This window comes from Podarcis vaucheri, assembly GCF_965113315.1.
Source record: "Podarcis vaucheri genome assembly, chromosome: 1".
Lineage (NCBI taxonomy): Eukaryota > Metazoa > Chordata > Lepidosauria > Squamata > Lacertidae > Podarcis > Podarcis vaucheri.
Window position 1 is genome coordinate 134,995,120 of NC_138759.1, and position 12,496 is coordinate 135,007,615.

At 43.0% G+C, this 12,496-nt stretch overlaps 1 protein-coding gene across 1 annotated transcript in view; it reads left to right on the forward strand.

Moving 5' to 3' along the window:
* Positions 1–12,496, forward strand: part of COL6A1 (collagen type VI alpha 1 chain) — a 56,268-nt gene that overhangs the window by 17,544 nt on the left and 26,228 nt on the right. The window contains exons 6-16 of the mRNA XM_082210379.1: positions 15–35; positions 999–1,019; positions 1,114–1,158; positions 3,124–3,177; positions 6,736–6,780; positions 6,881–6,907; positions 7,784–7,810; positions 7,923–7,967; positions 8,636–8,689; positions 9,192–9,254; positions 11,051–11,113. Of these exons, the coding sequence (XP_082066505.1) occupies positions 15–35; positions 999–1,019; positions 1,114–1,158; positions 3,124–3,177; positions 6,736–6,780; positions 6,881–6,907; positions 7,784–7,810; positions 7,923–7,967; positions 8,636–8,689; positions 9,192–9,254; positions 11,051–11,113 (465 nt within the window). The remainder of the gene's footprint in view (positions 1–14; positions 36–998; positions 1,020–1,113; positions 1,159–3,123; positions 3,178–6,735; positions 6,781–6,880; positions 6,908–7,783; positions 7,811–7,922; positions 7,968–8,635; positions 8,690–9,191; positions 9,255–11,050; positions 11,114–12,496) is intronic.

Consider the following 12,496-nt stretch of genomic DNA (forward strand, 5'->3'; position numbering starts at 1 on the left):
TTTGTTTATTTCAGACGGAGACAGTGGAGCAAGAGGTAAGCTGTTTTTCCACCAAGGAATAATTTCTGACTTTTACAATTTCCCTGTATGTTTCCATCATTTATTCTCCAGTAGAACTTCGGCTTGCAGGGCAAATGTAAACCTGAGACCCAGGATTCTCTTTTTCTGTTGCCTGTGTGTCAGAAAAAGGAAATTATTTTTCTCACAGAATCGTGAGTCAGACTTTGGCTTAGCATTTCATGCCGAGCAGAAACACTTTACTGGGCCTGTACATTAGCTTCTTAAAAGCTAATTATATGGTGGCTGAAACAACCTAAAGCTTTGTCTTCTCTCTACTTCCCTGCATCTGGGGGCAATCGTGGAGAGTGATAACATGAGATTCCTGTGTAGGTGGAAGTTATAGATGACCATCTGCTCACAAAGTTTCTGCTTCCAGACAGGCCCTTTCCACCCTAAAGTACCCACCTACTGGAGCATAATGGAGAGGAAGCCTTGGCCCAAGCTGAGGCTGCTTGTCAGTATGGAAGGGTTTTGAGGAGAAAAGCCTAAAGGACGGATTGCATTATTCAAGGAGCAAAATGGACTCATGTGCAGTTGTCACATGCAAATGCATTGCATGCTTTGCAGGGGAAAGTCCCATGCAAATAGGCCTTTTTATTCCATTTAAAGTGACATTTGTTTCAGATTTGCCAACATTTTGGTGTATAGTCACTTTGCCTGGGTTTTTTAGTGTAGTCTTTTGCTTCAGTTTACCAATCTTGGTACTCAGTAGATTAGTTTGCCATCTATCACATGGAAGCCTATGGCACATCTCTAACTCCCCCTAGAGCTGACCAAAGCAAACCTTGGGGGATATGTTAAACTGTAGTTCATTGCATAAACATGAATAAATGGTTTTTCTCCTAGATTAGTAGAGAAAGAGTGTGTGTTCTGTGAAATTGGTTTCCCGGCGAGTCCTTTGCTCTTCCTCTAATAGTATACTTTCTCTTTCTTGGCAGTGCTGCTCATATGAATGCCAGGTGAGTGTCTATCTAGTAATATAAATCATATTTAATGTCAAAATGGTCCCATTTCTCTGTTCAAATCACTAACTCTTCACTGTTCTTTTTGCAGCCTGCCCGTGGGCCCCCGGGACCATTAGGGGATCCAGGATATGAGGTTGGTATTTTACTCAATTTGCCACACCTATAAGGCTGAATGTGGAAAATCTAACAAGTTTTGAGGAATACACTGCCACTGGTGGGACAAGGAGACTGACAGTGGCAAAAACATGTGACATTTGCAAGGTATTCCACCCTTCCAGTTTTTCAGCCAGTGACACAACCGTCTTTGTCTACTGCTGGTCAATGCCAGGTGAGTAAGTGGGAAAATAGAAGCCAGCCAGGATTCAATCCTGAATGAGCTTAAAGGAGCTGCTGAATCTAGCACCACACTGGGATGTACAGGCGGCACTGATAGCTGGTGTGCACTTTAATAGCTTAGATTTGCCAGCTGCAACTTTTCCTGGAAAGAAATTGCTTAGCCACAGTGATTCTGGCCTTATTCACATCTGGATTAGTCCACCAAAATGAGCTCCTTGAAAAGTAATTAGAAACACCACTTAGTTCCAAATGCATCTGTCTGAGGGCTGCCTGGTGCAAGCTGTGTGCAGAACGCGGTCCCAATTTTGCAGTAGCTTAACTGTCTTCTGGTTTGCTTCCAGGCAATATTTAAAGTGGAATCGACCCAGAATACTTTAAGAAATAAGAGCTGTCTTCTCCCATAAGAACTTACCAATGTGATGAGATCTTTCTTAGGGGTCCGATTTCATATGCTTCCCTTGTCCAAAGTACAAGGGGTGGCAGGTGTACATGTGAGCTTGCAGAAGAACCAAAGAGCACAGCATAATTTTCAAAGGGTGTTTTTTAAAATTTGTTTTTACTGAAGATTTTTTTGTGATACAAAGCAAGCAAATAAGTAAGGAAATGTACATATAACATATCCACTTTCAATTCATAGTCTTTTTCACAGCTCATTTACATTCTGTATGAAACACTATTGTCCCAGAAATTGGTGGGGAAAGATGAGGAGGAGACATACCTCCACATGTGGTGGGAATGCCCCAAAGTTCAAACTTTTGGGATATCAGTACTGCTGGAAATCTCCACAGGGTGTATCTTTTTTAAAAACTATATTATTATGATAACCTTTTTAGTTTAAATTGTAGTGTGGGGACTTTTACATTAAAAGCAGGTTGCAAATACTTTAATTAATAAATGCTATGACGCGGGTGGCGCTGTGGATTAAACCACAGAGCCTAGGACTTGCCGATCAGAAGGTCGGTGGTTCAAATCCCCACAACGGGGTGAGCTCCCGTTGCTGAGTCCCTGCTCCTGCCCACCTAGCAGTTTGAAAGCATGTCAAAGTGCAAGTAGATAAATAGGTACCACTCCGGCGGGAAGGTAAACAGCGTTTCCATGCGCTGCTCTGGTTCGCCAGAAGCGGCTTAGTCATGCTGGCCACATGACCTGGAAGCTGTACGCCGGCTCCCTCGGCCAATAAAGCGAAATGAGCACCGCAACCCCAGAGTCGGCCACGACTGGACCTAATGGTCAGGGGTCCCTTTACCTTGACCTATGTCGTGGTGATGTCTGTCATTTGTCTAATGTTGTTGTTAAATGTAATTTAGACGTCCTTCTGTGTTGCAAAGTGCCAACTACCTAAAGCTGCCGTTTGAAAATGTCTGCAGTGTGGCAGATTTTTTTTAAAAAAAACCAAACAGATTTACAAGAACAACATGGCGGTGGCTTCACCAATTAAATGGGCTCTTAGAAGGAAACTCATCTCATTCACAAGTCTGAGGATATTCTTGGTCCCCCATACACACTCCCCACCCCCCACCCCATGCATTTGTATAGAATTGTAGAGTTGGAAGGTATCCCAAGGGTCTCCTAGTCCACATAGCTGTCAACTTTTCCCTTTTCTTGCGAGGAATCCTATTCAAAATAAGGGAATTTCCCTTTTAAAAAAGGGAAACGTTGACAGCTATCCCTAGTCCAGCCTCCTGCAATGCAGGAATCCTAGTCTATGGAACTGAATGTAAAATCAAAATTGTGTCTCATGTTTACCTCTGTTTTGTTTCAGGGAGAAAGGGGGAAACCTGGCCTTCCTGGTGAAAAAGGAGATGCTGGAGAACCTGTAAGTCGCTGTTATTTGACTGGGAAATAATCAAGTAAAATAAAACTTTGTTTAGGGAAACCTATTGAGAAACCTTCTCTGGGTGCTGTAAAAGCTGATTCATGCTATTTACACATTTGCTCAGATGACCACCATAATTTATTTTTTAAATTTTTAAATCTGAAGATCACAGGGCAATTCACAACATAAAAATACAAAATAAGAACACAAATTATGAAGCAAGATTATGAAGGGAAGATTTATTTATAAAAATCAAAGGCCCTCATTTGTCATTGCATCTTCTGTAGCAATGCCCTTGCATACCCTTCTGAAGGTTGCTGAATAGAGCCCAGGCAGATAAAAATGCAAGTACCAAAGACACTTCAAGCGAGAGACTGTACACAAGTGTTTATATGCTAATGTTAGAAGCCTCTGAGCCAAGAAGGGTGATGTGAAGTGCACTGATATATTGCATAAATGAAACCTGGTGGAATGGAGAGAACCAGTCGGACATAGCTATCTCAGTATATAAACTCTACAGGAAGGGCAGAGAAGGATGTACCAGAGATGGTGTCGCTCTGTACATCAAAGGGAACAGCAAGCTAGATATCCCAAGCGGGGAAGACTGCTCCACAGAATCATTGTGGGTGGTGATACTGATGGTCTGTGAGTGAAGCGATTTCCCCTGACCCTGGGGGGAGTTTACAAAGCTAATTACCCTCTGTCATCTTTCTTTATTCCTTTGCCAATGATCTCCGGTTGCCGTGGGAGCTACTCCATTAAGGCAATCGGATCCGGAAGCCTCAACCCAGAACCTCACCTTGAGTGGGGCCCAGCACGAGACAGCCAGACTTGAGAGCCATTGGTGGATCTTCCCCTCTGCTGCTCCCTGGCCCTCATGAGGGTTTCTCTGCCCGTTAAGTAAGATTAGCAAGAGGCTTCAACCAGGCTTAGGCTACACTGAATCACCCCACCCCTATATTTCCAGCCCTTTAACTTACATCTCTTTTTTTGCCAGGTGTTGGCCAAGAAGCCAACAGTAACATATTCTACCCTCAGATTTATTTATTTGTTGCTTGCCTTTGGGAATCCACCTCTTTCAAAGTACAAACAAGGCAGGGTTATTCAGTCCTCTTTGGGATACAATTTGCTAACAGGGTGGAGTGTGTGTGTGTGTGTGTGTGTGTGTGTGTGTGTGTATATATATTCCTTGTTCCCTCCTCTTTAAAAAACCAAACCAAACCTGGGTACTTTTAGTTTGGGAGGTGGCGAGTTTCTCCCACATCTCCAAAGGGATGGTTACTCATATTGTTTGTTTTTAGTTTGGAAGATCAGGAAACAGCACTTCATTCATTTAAAAATTTTCCTTTGGTTTCATTTTCATGCACTCATTAGTTAGGGGTTTTTTTCCTTGGGTTTCCATTCTGATTTTAGTGGGGAGATTGAATGCCTTCCCTGGCTGTCCAGAAAACTAATTGAATTTCCATCAGCCAGTTAACCAGTTAGAGGTTTCGGGGCATGGTCAGAGCTGCAGACCCACAAGAGCTTCCCCTTCTCATCCACGAAGGGAGAAGCAAAGAGGCGTCTCTTTCACAAAGCTTTTAGAGTTTGCTGACTGCTGGTTTTATAAGCCAGACTGCTGTTGGCATTTTTATTCACTCAGCTGTTTGGACTGTATGTAATGAGTGTTGGTTTTCTATTAGTTTCCTTTGTAGCTAATCACCTTGTGGATCGAAAGTGGGGTACAAATAGTTTTATGTATTTAAACAGTAAATTAAATACACTGGGAGTCATCAAGTGAAGACAGGATTCTAAAGGCAGTTTGAATGCCTCCTTTCTATATCTCTGGGCCTTCATTTTCTGAGCAAAGAATGTGTGTTACAACTTACTTTCACCACAGTTAGGGCTCGTTTACATCCCGCTTCTTCCGTGCCTAAAGATCACGGGGCTGGGTGCCTTTCCACTTGTCCCATGCTTTCTAAAGATGAATCCAAGTGGTTTTGCCTTTGCAAAGCTGGTTTCCCTGGGGAAACCCACTCTAGTGCTGAATTGGAGCAAATGTCAATCTGCAAAAACCCAACTGGTGTTTGCTTCAAATTCAGCAGCAAAGGTTGGGTTTTCCCAGGCGAAAATGGTGGGATGAACCCTTAGAATGGCTAAAATAAAAAAAATCCTTCCAGTAGCACCTTAAAGACCAACTAAGTTAGTCCTTAGAATGGCTGCTTGTCTTCACCCACAATAACATACACAGAGTACATTAAAAGTTATTGTTGTTGTTGTTTAGTCGTTTAGTCGTGTCCGACTCTTCGTGACCCCATGGACCAGAGCACGCCAGGCACTTCTGTCCTCCACTGCCTCCCGCAGTTTGATCAAACTCATGCTAGTAGCTTCAAGAACACCATCCAACCATCTCATTCTCTGTCGTCCCCTTCTCCTTGTGCCCTCCATCTTTCCCAACATCAGGGTCTTTTCCAGGGAGTCCTCTCTTCTCATGAGGTGGCCAAAGTATTGGAGCCTCAGCTTCACGATCTGTCCTTCCAGTGAGCACTCAGGGCTGATTTCCTTCAGAATGGAGAGGTTTGATCTTCTTGCAGTCCATGGGACTCTCAAGAGTCTCCTCCAGCACCATAATTCAAAAGCATCAATTCTTCGGCGATCAGCCTTCTTTATGGTCCAGCTCTCACTTCCATACATCACTACTGGGAAAACCATGGCTTTTACTATACGGACCTTTGTTGGCAAGGTGATGTCTCTGCTTTTTAAGATGTTGTCTAGGTTTGCCATCGCCTTTCTCCCAAGGAGCAGGCGTCTTTTAATTTCGTGACTGCTGTCACCATCTGCACTGATCATGGAGCCCAAGAAAGTAAAATCTCCCACTGCCTCCATTTCTTCCCCATCTATTTGCCAGGAGGTGATGGGCCCAGTGGCCATGATCTTCGTTTTTTTGATGTTGAGCTTCAGACCATATTTTGCGCTCTCCTCTTTCACCCTCATTAAAAGGTTCTTTAATTCCTCTTCACTTTCTGCCATCAAGGTTGTGTCATCTGCATATCTGAGGTTGTTGATATTTCTTCCGGCAATCTTAATTCCGGCTTGGGATTCATCCAGCCCAGCCTTTCGCATGATGAATTCTGCATATAAGTTAAATAAGCAGGGAGACAATATACAGCCTTGCCGTACTCCTTTCCCAATTTGGAACCAATCAGTTGTTCCATATCCAGTTCTAACTGTAGCTTCTTGTCCCACATAGAGATTTCGTAGGAGACAGATGAGGTGATCAGGCACTCCCATTTCTTTAAGAACTTGCCATAGTTTGCTGTGGTCAACACAGTCAAAGGCTTTTGCATAGTCAATGAAGCAGAAGTAGATGTCTTTCTGGAACTCTGTGGCTTTTCTCCATAATCCAGCGCATGTTTAAAAGTTATAGAATGTTATTAATGTACAATCTTTCATGTCCTGTCCATTATAATAAAATTGCTTTTCCCTAAAAATCTTCAGATACTAGTGCATATGACAGCAGATGTCTGATTACTTTGTGCAAAGTGGTTTGTGACTTTTCTTATTATTACTTTATTCTAGGGGAAGCAAGGTGATCCAGGACCCATTGGTTACCAAGGCATGAAGGTATACTGTTGGTTAACAGATTGCTTCATTTGACTTTCTATAGTTAAATTTTGTCTCATTTCTTCATTTTGTAATGTGTTTTTCTCCTTGTCCTGTTTAGGGAGAAAAAGGTACCCGAGGTGACAAGGTGAGTGTGCCATTGATTAACAGTGCAACCCTACAGAAGGCAAAGAGTCTGCTCAATAATAATATAAAAAATCCAAAATGGTCCAGCAAGTCCACTCACCCTCATGGTGCCAAGGTGTTGCTGGTGTCAAGAACCCGGAGAAGAATCCCAGGATCTGCCTCCTGTCCTGATGGGCGGAGCCAGTGAAAGCCCGCGCTGCCTGTCAGGAGCCAGATCCTAGCCTGCACCCAAGATTGACGAATGGAGGTGCAGGCTCGGATGCAGGCTGGCCAGGGGGCGGAGCTGATGGAACAGAAGGGCTTCCCTCCCGTCTGTGCCCTGGCCATTTAAACAAACCTTACCTGGAGCTCTTACCTGTTCAGCTTTTACTAGGACCAAAATATCACAAAATAGTTAGCACAGTATACAGCACAGTATAAAGCCCTGGCCGTGGGCATCCAATTATAAGTAGCAATTTGGGGTTGAATACAAAGGGGTTTGTTTTGCTTTTTGTCAGTGCCAAAACAGTTAAATTATGCTTTTGTTGGTTATAGATATGTCAGTGGTGATGGGTGGGAACTGAAATATTTTGTAAGTTTCCACTTACCCACCTTTTTTTTAATGAGAGAACAATCTCTCCACAGTTAGCAAGGTGATTCCTAGACTGTGGTCTGAGGACACATGATAAAGGTGCCTTGCTGGATTTAAGCAGGTTTGGATCTGATCAATGCCAGGATGAAAAGCCACCTGGGAACACCATGTTTGCTACCTTGAGTTCCTTGATGGGATACAAATGAAAATAATAATAAATATACATTCGCCCCTAGTTGGTTAGGTGATCAGTGAGGCACATTTCAGTAGCTGGTACCACAAACTAAATCTTCTTCTCATCCACAGGGCTCAAGAGGTGCAAAAGGAGCCAAGGTATGTATTGGGGGTTGTGTTTTTTTTGGGGGGGGTGGATGCTACTTAGAAAGTTATGCTGGAGACAACAAACATTGTTTTTACATTTTTTTTCTTTTTTTTCTCCTTTCAGGGTGAGAAAGGAAGGCGTGGCATCGATGGTTTAGATGGCAAGAAGGTATGGTTAATATTTTCATGCACAGGGCACAATCTCTATGTTTTTCCTAACAAAGAAACGTATGCAAGTCAGAGCAAATGTGCATGAAAAATATTTGCAACAGGGCCTGAAAAGGCTCATTCCAAGAAAATCACCACTAAATGTGTAATGGTAAGAAGAACAGACATGCAGAAGGAATAGCCAATGTGATGAGCATCCAAGCGCTCAGAGGGGAAATCACCAAATGCTTAAGCTGGAATGAGCAACTCAGATCTTTTTAGACTGCATTAAAGCTGTGTACACATTACCAACATAAAACAGGGCTGGGTTCTTATTTTTCCGGGTTCAGGCAGAAGCTGGTTTGTGGGGAAATGCATCAAAACACAGGATGGATACAGGGTAGATATGGAGTCAGGTTAATGTCGTGGGCACAACACTTTCCAGACCAGGAGTGGGAGTCCACTGTTTGCAGAGCAGGTGGGGCTGCCTAAGTCTGAAGAACTGTTTGCCATGTATCAAAGCCAGTTGCTTCCCTTATTATTATTTTTAAAAAGCTCACTGATTTAGTTTCTTTGGGTAATTTCACTTTCTGTGAATGCTGTATAGTAGCCTATTGCATGCTGCTGATCACAGGAAGAAGCAACAACAATGACAGGTTATCAATCTGGGCAACTTTTCTTTCCTTACAGGGTGAACAAGGATTTCATGGGTTACCAGGATGCAAAGGATCCCCAGGATTTGATGTACGTAGGTTCAACATACTAGATCACCCTAGGCTTGTAGCAGCAGATATCTGAGTCTGCAATAGTGGATGCAGGTTTTTAGATAGAGGGACATGTTTTATGTGTTTTTAATCTTATGCTGGTCTACTGCAGCTGAGAGGATGAGTATGTGCACCCTCTACTTCTGCACTTGCCTTATTGCCTATCTAGCATGTTTTATTTGTGTATGGAGGTGCTTTTACCTTATGCTAGTCTATGACCATAATAAATATTTGGATTGGATATAGGTGCATTCCTAGAGTCAGTGTGAGCAGCAGAATCTCACTAGTGGAGGAGAAACTGCAATATGGGAAAGTTTGAAATGCAGTGCTGGGAGATTGAAGGAGGCTGTGGCCAAACACGTACCTGAGGATCCCAGGGAAAAATCAGCCCCTACCCTTGATGAGGATCATGGCAATATGTTAACATATGTGATTTATCTTTGTTTCCCACATAACACTGACTGCAACTTGGTTTCAAACAGGGCTTACAAGGACCTCCTGGGCCAAAGGGGGATCTAGGTCCTTATGGACCCAAAGGAAGAAAGGTGAATAATAATCTGTTTTCTTTTTTATGGCTTGGAGCAGTATAGCTATCTGTTTAGGTCAGGGAACTATTCTATGCTGAAAGTCAGGTGGAAATTGAACATGAACATTTCACCACACTTGCAGAACAACGCTTGGGGAAGAGGCCTAGTGAGTTGCACTGTTCCTGGCTGTTGCTTTGCTAGGGCGACTTTGATTGCCTAAAATGATCATGCACCCTTTATCTGCCTTTTTTTTTTTTTTTTGCAAAAGAAGTGTGATCAACATCATGGTGTTGAAAAACAATCTTATTGCAGCAAAATTTATGTTGTATTGAGGCTTCAAGTTTTCCTAGCAACACCTTTTCAAGAATGCACTGAGACTTGCAGTGAAGCAAAAAAGGGAAATGTTGGTTATCATGAGTTCCTGCACTTTGGTGAGATCAGGCAGGTGCCTTCCCTGTGCTCTTTTCAGCACCCGCTTAAAACATTCCTGTTTAGACAAGCCTACCCAGCTGCTTAAAAAGTTGAGGTAATTTTGATCTGTTGTAATATTTTAACTTGTGTATATTTTAAAGTAGGGTTGTATTTTCTCTTGATTTTACTGTTTTATCTTTTGTAAACTGCATTGAGGGGTTTTTTTTTTACAACTAAGCGGTGTGTAAATTTTGAGAAATAAAAATATATAAATATATAAATAAAGCCGTGAAGATGACTTGAGACAGTCACACCTAGTCCCCAAATCTTCACACTTTCCCCTCACAGGATATTTTCCATACTTTAGTGAAAATTAATAGATTCTAGACGTGTGTTTCTTTGGAGCGTTTGTGACAAAGAGGGATAAAAAAATTGGTCGTAAGATAACCTCCCACTCTACATGGTTGACATTCTGTGTCATCCAAATACCCAAATAATCGCCTACCACAAACTTTGGTCTGGTTGGTTAATGCCAAGGAAGTGGCTCAGAGTAGCTTATATAGTGTTGCATGGAAGGGAACTGTAACACACATGCTTCAATTACTGTCCCATTTTGGAGGGACATTTAACACTGTATCTCTCAAATAAAATGAACTGCTGGAGGACCAATATACTCATTCTGCAAAAATGGGTGTTCTTCTGTCCACTTTTGTGATAACCACTATACCACACTGACTCTCTAAGGTGGCAGGTCTTGAGGTCCTGTATACACACTGGTCACCATCGTACATAAGGGATTAGAGCCAAGTTATCAAGAATGATCGACCAGGGGGGCTTGCATACACTTCCCTTTCCTCTGCTGTTTCCAGGTAGATGGCCACACTTTAAAGCTCTGTGTCCAAGTCCCAACCCCACAACCTGAGCTTCCCCTGCTCTTTAAAGCTTAACCAGAGCAAATCACACTTTGTGGGAAATGTGAATTTGTGTTTTCTCTGATGGAACACTGAAGAGTGCGTTTTTGTGAGGAAAGTTCTGGGGCAAAACAGAAATGCTCAGACATGGGGCTTTTAAGCAGAGACTTATGCCTGAAAGAGTGGGGCAAAAGGTAAATGTGGATAAGCCCAGAATCTAGATTTCCCAGCATGCTTGTGAACAGGAGTAGGAAGAAATTCTCCCATCACCAGCTGATTACTGAACATTGGCTCCTTCCAGTTTGGGGCCTACTGTTGTTCCTCTGAAAGTTCTTGAGCTCTTGATCAAGGCTGGTGCCTGCACTCTGGGGCAGATCAAAATTATGCACATGCTTACAGATTATAATTTAAAAACTGGACGATTGAATTTAAAATAGTGAGTCATATTTAGTTTCACAATTCTGTTTTGTGTCTGGGTTTATTTCCTTCAAGGGAGAGCCTGGGCTTAGTGGAAGACCAGGCAGGACAGGAAACTCTGGAAGTCCTGGAGATAAGGTAAGGTTGAAGACATGGCCTGTAGACGATCACTCAGTTCTTTTCCATACTGCAATGATGTCCTCAATGTCTCTGTTACCTACACACTCTCTTTGCAAGGAGTCAGTTAAGATGAAAAGGAGCTTGGTGTTCACTTTCTACCCAGCTCTGATATGTGTTCTAAATGTCTATGGAGTTAGCGCTGGGGTCAGCGTAGTCAGGTACCTGCTGAGACCCATGGCTCAGCTCAAGTATATTTCTGCCTGGGGCCCATTGGCTTCTGCTGTTCCCTGCTGCTGCCCAAAGGTGACGATGGGCCAGAGAGCAAGCAGGGGTAACGAGAAAGGGGAGAAGAGGCAGTTGCCTCGCTCTTCTCCCTCCCTCTGAGATATTATGAAGATTGGGACCCTGGGCCCTAAAATGGTGGGCTGCACGAGCAGCGAAGGTGGGAGGGAGAGCGGCATTGACATCTGCCACCTGCCCACTCAGTTACTTGCAGAGGCCCAGAGAGAAAGGGGCAAGGGCCATCTTGCCTGAAAACCTTTAATTTGGCTTAAGTCGCCTTACTGGCCAAAGTGGGGGCCCAGAGAGAGAGAGGATGAATTGTTCTCTCTAGAGGAAGCTAGGCTTTTATCTTCATATCTCCCGGTATGCCCCATGGAGAGCCTCAAGGTCCATAAATAGCAACACCCTAGAGGTCCCGGGCCCTAAGGAAGTTAGATTAGCTTCAACCAAAGCCAGGGCCTTTTCAACACTGGCTCCGGTCTGGTGGAACGCTCTGCCTCATGAGACCAGGGCCCTGTGGGATCTGATTTCTTTCCGCAGGGCCTGTAAGACAGAGTTGTTCCACCTGGCCTTTGGCTTGGAGCCAATTTGATTTGCTCCTCCTCTTTCTTTCTTTTTTCTTTTCCTTTCTCCTCCTGCGATGAGGTTTCAATATTTTAATGTTGTATTTTAATTTTGTTTTTAAGTTGTATTCATTCAATTTGTTTTTATTATTGCTTGTTAGCCGCCCTGAGCCTGGCCTTGGCTGGGGAGGGCGGGGTATAAATATTATGATTATGATTATTATTATGATTATGATTGTGATTATGATTATGATTATTATAACAATATTCAGTAACAGCCATTTCCCTTCAAGCTTTGGCTTCCAACCTGCTTTCATTTTTCATATAATTCATCCATATGAAGAAACACCTGAAAGAACAAGACTGTGGAAGATTAGCAACTAAATAAAAGATACCCTCCCAGTGCACCACTTTTTCAAATTTTGTCTGTGTTAGCGAATATGTCAATTTTGAATGACATCTCCAAAGAAGACCATCTTGTTTTGGCAGATATATCCATTTCTGTTCTTGAGATCAACTCTTGTCATGTGGCGCACAGCTGGTGCCTGAGCTCCCA